The 5,667-nt window shown below is 36.2% G+C and overlaps 1 protein-coding gene and 1 pseudogene across 1 annotated transcript; both read left to right on the top strand.

Moving 5' to 3' along the window:
• The first annotated feature begins 1,772 nt into the window (after positions 1-1,772).
• LOC130872752 (olfactory receptor 150-like) lies at positions 1,773-2,732 on the top strand. Its single transcript, XM_057766957.1, has one exon. It carries the CDS (start codon positions 1,776-1,778, stop codon positions 2,730-2,732), a length of 957 nt encoding a protein of 318 aa, XP_057622940.1. The 5' UTR covers positions 1,773-1,775.
• Positions 2,733-5,055: 2,323 nt separating this feature from the next.
• On the top strand, positions 5,056-5,359 carry LOC130873937 (transcription and mRNA export factor ENY2-like; annotated as a pseudogene).
• Positions 5,360-5,667: the final 308 nt, after the last annotated feature.

The raw sequence follows: 5,667 nt of genomic DNA, 5'->3' as shown, positions 1-5,667 counted from the left end.
CTTCTATCTAGGTCCAGGAAGGTGAGCATCCAAACAGGCTACGCTCCCACAAAGCCAGTTCATATATTAGGATCAAAACCTAGTGCCATTGTCCTTGGCTTCTCATCAGCCTTCATTGTCCGCCTTGTTCAGAGAGTCCAGTTTCAACCCATGCTTATTCAGTCCCAGTCCAGCTGGCCTTGGAGAGCTCCCAATAGATCAGTTCCACTGTCACAGTGGGTGGGTGCACGCCTCGTGGTCCTGATTTCCTTGCTCATGTTAGGAGAGGAAATTTTTGCAAATTACATTTATGCAGTTAGTTAAGCCAGATGTTTGTAATTGTTAAATATATATAAAAATGGAAGAAAAACACAGCCGTGCCATTGCACTCTCTGAGCACTTCTGCTTCTTTCTTCCACTTCTGTGTTTGTGGTAACTATGGAAACCAGCATAAGCTGCAGAAAAAAAGCAATGACACTTTATCCTGGGTCAAGCAGGGTACTGTACTCCTTGGCTCCTAGTTGAGAAGCATTTCCTTTCCTTGGGGCTGGCTTAGTGATCCAATCTTTTACCCTGTATTTCTAGGTAAAAAGGCACAAACAATTTCCTCGATGTAGATCATTGGCAAACAAAACTGAGGCAGAGTTAAATACAAAATATTACTTTTTTTTTAACAGTAGAGCAAAAGTTAGTAGACTTACACTCTCCTGAATCAGCTGTTAGAGAATTCTGGACAACCTGGTCCTGTTTATCGGTAAAGGCAAACCTGCTCTTTCCTCCACTCAGTGACTGTCTTTTCAAGTTCTTATGTGCTCTATTTGCAAGGTTTCTCTGCTAGTTTGATGTCCTGCCATAAAGGATATTTGTAGGGACTAGCTTTATTTTGATTTGAGTATGGGAAGAAGGGTTTGACTGAGTGAAAGGTTTCACATCTCAGTCCTACAATGTGGGATCTGATCATTCAGTTGCCAGTACAGGAAGAAGTTATGCTCAATGAATGATTTAAACATGGCTGGGATATTTGGGGAAGAATCCAACTTGGAAAAAGTGGGACACTATGACTTCACAAGGTTTTACAAACCTAACAATGACTCTTTGAAAGGAAGTTCCCCAGAGCCTTGCAAGCTGGATGTTAGCCTAGAGATAACACCTGCTGTGCTCTCATTGTCTAATGCTTGTGGCCCATAGTAATATAAGATATGAGAAGACAATTCACTGCCCAAAGTAAATCAGACAGTCACACAGATATACACATGAAATCATTGCAAAATGCAAAGCCTTATATCATTTTATATAGTTGCAAATATGCTGATATTTCACAGATACTTAAGAATGATACAAAACTACTGTAAAAAGTTATATCCAATACTTTAGCTTATCTGCCGTTAATATGTGTTTGGCTATTGATGTTTTTTAATGATGTTTTTACTTTACCACATATGAAACATTTTCTAATAATAAGAGGTACCATTTCTAACACATGGCAAATACTTGAAACACTCTATAAGGCTTGCTAGTATGCTTTGCATGTGGTAGAATATGGTTACCAGTACACATATTCCTTATCACAAAGTCACAAGTTTGTAATCAACTGTTTGATTATTTCATTGCATACCTCCTTTTTTCCAGGACTGCAAAATCTCTGACTGCTTAGATTGAAAAGAGGATGTCAGCTGACTGGAGATACCTGACAATATTTGAATTATATTTTAAAATTCACTGAGTGATAGGAGAATTGATACTCAAATTTTTCTTCTATATAAAATTTTCTTCTTGCATTGAGCTTCCAGAAAAGAATGGAAGAAGTAAATCAAACCACAGTGACTGAATTCATCCTTGATGGGTTAACAGATAATCCAGAACTCCAGTTGCCCCTATTCCTCATCTTTCTAGGAGTCTATTTGGTTACAGTGGTGGGAAATCTAGGAATGATCATCTTGATTATGTTCAGTCCTCAGCTTCACACACCCATGTATTATTTACTCAGCAGTCTGTCCTTTATTGACTGCTGTCAGTCCACTGTCATTACTCCCAAAATGCTGGTGAACTTTGTGACAGAGAGGAATTTCATCTCCTACCCAGAATGCATAGCTCAGTTCTACTTCTTCAGTGCTTTTGCTGTTGCAGAATGTCACATGTTGGGTGTAATGGCATATGACCGCTATGTGGCTATTTCTAAACCTTTGCTTTACAATGTAACCATGTCCTATCAAGTCTGTTTGTGGATGATTGCTGGGGTATATGGTATGGGATTCATTAGTACCACTGTTTTGGCTTTCTTCATGATAAGATTGGTTTTCTGTAAGTCTAATATAATAAGGCATTACTTCTGTGATTTTTTCCCATTACTGAAACTCTCTTGCTCTAGTACTTTTATCAATGAAGTAATAGTATTGTTCCTTAGTTCATTTAATATTCTTATACCAGTTATGACCATTCTCAGTTCTTACATCTTCATCATTGTCAGCATCTTAAACATTCAGTCCTCTGGGGGAAGACGCAAAGCCTTCAGCACCTGCAGCTCCCACATCTTGGCTGTTGTTCTCTTCTATGGTTCTTTAGCTTTCATGTATCTTCAACCATCATCAGTCAGCTCCCTGGACCAAAGCAAATTGTCGTCTGTGTTCTATACCATTATTGTGCCTATGTTGAATCCCATGATCTACAGCCTGAGAAATAAAGATGTCAAAATTTCACTAATAAAATTAATTCAAAAGTTAAGTTTCCACTCAACCAAGAATGATTTTCATTAGCAACACAGTACGACTTCTGCAATTCGTCGGAAGATGTAGCCTACATAGAGGAATTAGTAACATTAGATGTGAGACTATTGTTAGCACATGGTTGTTTGGAAGAAATGTACCAAAAGTAGAAGTGGATTCTCACCTTTATACCAATGGAAAAGTGCTTTTCTTTTGTATAACCAGCGTTTATTAAGATAGTATCCTACATTACCTGTTGAAAATTCCCTTAGCCTTTTTTTGGTTGGTTATGTTTGCATGTATGAACCAAGCTCTGCTTAGGCAAGTCAAACATAACTTTATTAAGATGTTTCTACAATGTTTCTTTGTTGTTTCAATGATTTTAAGAATGTCTTTTTTTATTTATTTATTTATTTTTATTTTCAAGACAGGGTTTTTCTGTAGTTTTCGTGCCTGTCCTTGAACTAGGTCTTGTAGACACAGAAATCTGCCTGCCACTGCCTCCTAAGTGCTGGGATTAAAGGCAGGCACCACCACCGAATGGCAACGTCTTCTCATTGAACTAGCAAATGATTCAAAATATTATCAATAATTCTATAAGTGAAGCAATTGTAATAAAATATTATACAATTGGAATATTGTGTAAGTCTTATTATAGAAAACTATTCACCACTATATTAGTGCACATGTCAACAAAGAGCAGGCTCTATCATCATCCTATCTACAAGGTGTTTCCAATATCTTAAACTAGAAAGGCAATGGTAAACAGGAAGGAAGGCACAATGCATTTCATGGTTATCTGTGCAATATTCTTCACATGGCTGTATGACTCCTCATTTTCCTATAATTCTATAGTCATATTTCTTCTTAATTTAGAGTTATGCTGTGTTGTTTTCTCTGTTACTCTCTGAGTTTCAGACTCAGAAGTTATAGTCATTCATTGTAGCATCCATTTGTATTACTTATTAACATGGAGGAAAGATACAATAAGCATTTTTTTCTGAATAATAATAAACCTCGCTCATGAACTCATGAGCATATTGATTGAAAAATAGGGGTCAGACAAGGATACCTGAAACTGCTAAATGTTCTTGTTCTAAAAAGCCTAGATTAAGGTTAGGGTTACTAAAAGAAGAATTTAAAATAACATTTTATTATAAATGTGCTTGCTCTGGCTTTACCCTATTGGATGTCAAAAAATTACACACATGAGCCAGGCGGTGGTGGCACACGCCTTTAATCCCAGCACTTGGGAGGCAGAGGCAGGCAGATCTCTGTGAGTTCGAGACCAGCCTGGTCTACAAGAGCTAGTTCCAGGACAGGCTCCAAAACCACAGAGAAACCCTGTCTCGAAAAACCAAAACAAAAAAACAAAACAACAAAAAAAAAATTACACACATGGTCATAGCCCAGTCTGTTCTTTTCAGGTTTCCTCAATATTTAGATAAAGAAGAATCAAGAAATTTAGGTCAACAAGAAGAGGTTATAAACAGTCTCTTTCAGATGTCCTGAGTTTAATTTCCAGCAACCACATGCTGGTTCACAACTATCTATAATGAGATCTGGTACCCTCTTCTGGCATGCAGGAATGCAGGTAGAACACTGTTTACATAATAAATAAATATTTAAATTTTTAATAGGAATTTTTTAAATTTAAAAATAGGAATGGAAAAACCAGTTCATTTGCTAAAGTTCTTGTCTATAAGCACCAGGATTGGAGTTGATTCTTAAAAACCGATTTTTAGAAGTAGTGGTGAGTGACAATTGTAAGCATAGCACCCAGAGTAGATACAGTAGTAGTTAGATTCCTAGAAAAATCTAGACACCCAGACTAGCCTTCTTAGCTACTTACAAATCAGTGAGAGACCTTGCATCAAAGAAAGTGGGTAGCATAAGGAACAACACAAGAGTTTGTTTTTACCCTTCACATATTCATGCATGCACATGTGCAAACAACCACATTACATGCATACAAATATACAGACAAATAAATCATTGGTACATTGATACTTGCCTATAATCCTACCTATTTGAATAGATGAGGAATGAGTCTGCAAATATATATATTACAGATTTGGATATGATATAAAAGAAAACTTTTATATCATAAAAGAAAATTGGTTTATTATTTTCAAACCTTTAGACCTTTTCCCACAAGATGTTACTGTCAAAATATCTTCTAGTTTTTTAGGACTGCTATAGCGTGGGTTCACTATAATGTAGGACTGAACTAACAACACTGTTTATTAGTTTATATGAAATGTAGTATCTCAAATTCTACTTAGACTTTATTTGACAAAACAATGATTTTAATAAGCATAAGATAGTTTCTGCAATAAAATTTTAACACTAGAAGTCTGGGCAGCCGAAGACTATGGTTAGCAAGATGAACAAAGATGCGCAGATGAGAGCAGTGATTAACCAAAAGTTAATAGAAACTGGAGAAAGAGAACGCCTCAAAGAGTTGCTGTAAGCTAAATTAATCGAGTGTAGCTGGAAGGATCAGTTGAAGGCACACTGTAAAAGAGATAATTAAAGAAAAAGGACTAGAACACGTTTCTGTTGATGACTTGGTGGCTGAAATCACTCCAAAAGGCAGTGCCCTGGTACCTGACAGTGTAAAGAAGGAACTCCTACAAAGAATAAGAACATTCCTTGCTCAGCATGCCAGTCTTTAAGGGTGAACTAGAATGTGTTGTTTTGTGGGTTTATTTCTGAAAGTAAAACTTGCCATAAATTAGAAATTGATTTCCCAAAATAAAGTCCATTTTTGTATGATGGTATACAGTTTTCAGTTTTCAGTAATGATGTATACATTGTATTGTTTTTTTTTCCCTAAATGCGTTATTTTAATAAATTTCTCATGAATGAGTTTCAATTTTTTTCAATTTTGGAATAAATGGAACTGTGTTTATTACTGACTGAGTAGATATGTTGAGAGAAAATGCCAGCAATTACTTACTATAATTCAGTATTTCTATGTGTG

The sequence above is a fragment of the Chionomys nivalis genome, chromosome 4 (genome assembly GCF_950005125.1).
Source record: "Chionomys nivalis chromosome 4, mChiNiv1.1, whole genome shotgun sequence".
NCBI lineage: Eukaryota > Metazoa > Chordata > Mammalia > Rodentia > Cricetidae > Chionomys > Chionomys nivalis.
This window is presented reverse-complemented; position numbering and strand designations above follow the sequence as displayed.

Excerpts from the sequence above, each read along its gene's own strand:
- LOC130872752 (XM_057766957.1), top strand. The coding sequence starts at position 1,776 with ATGGAAGAAGTAAATCAAACCACAGTGACTGAATTCATCCTTGATGGG.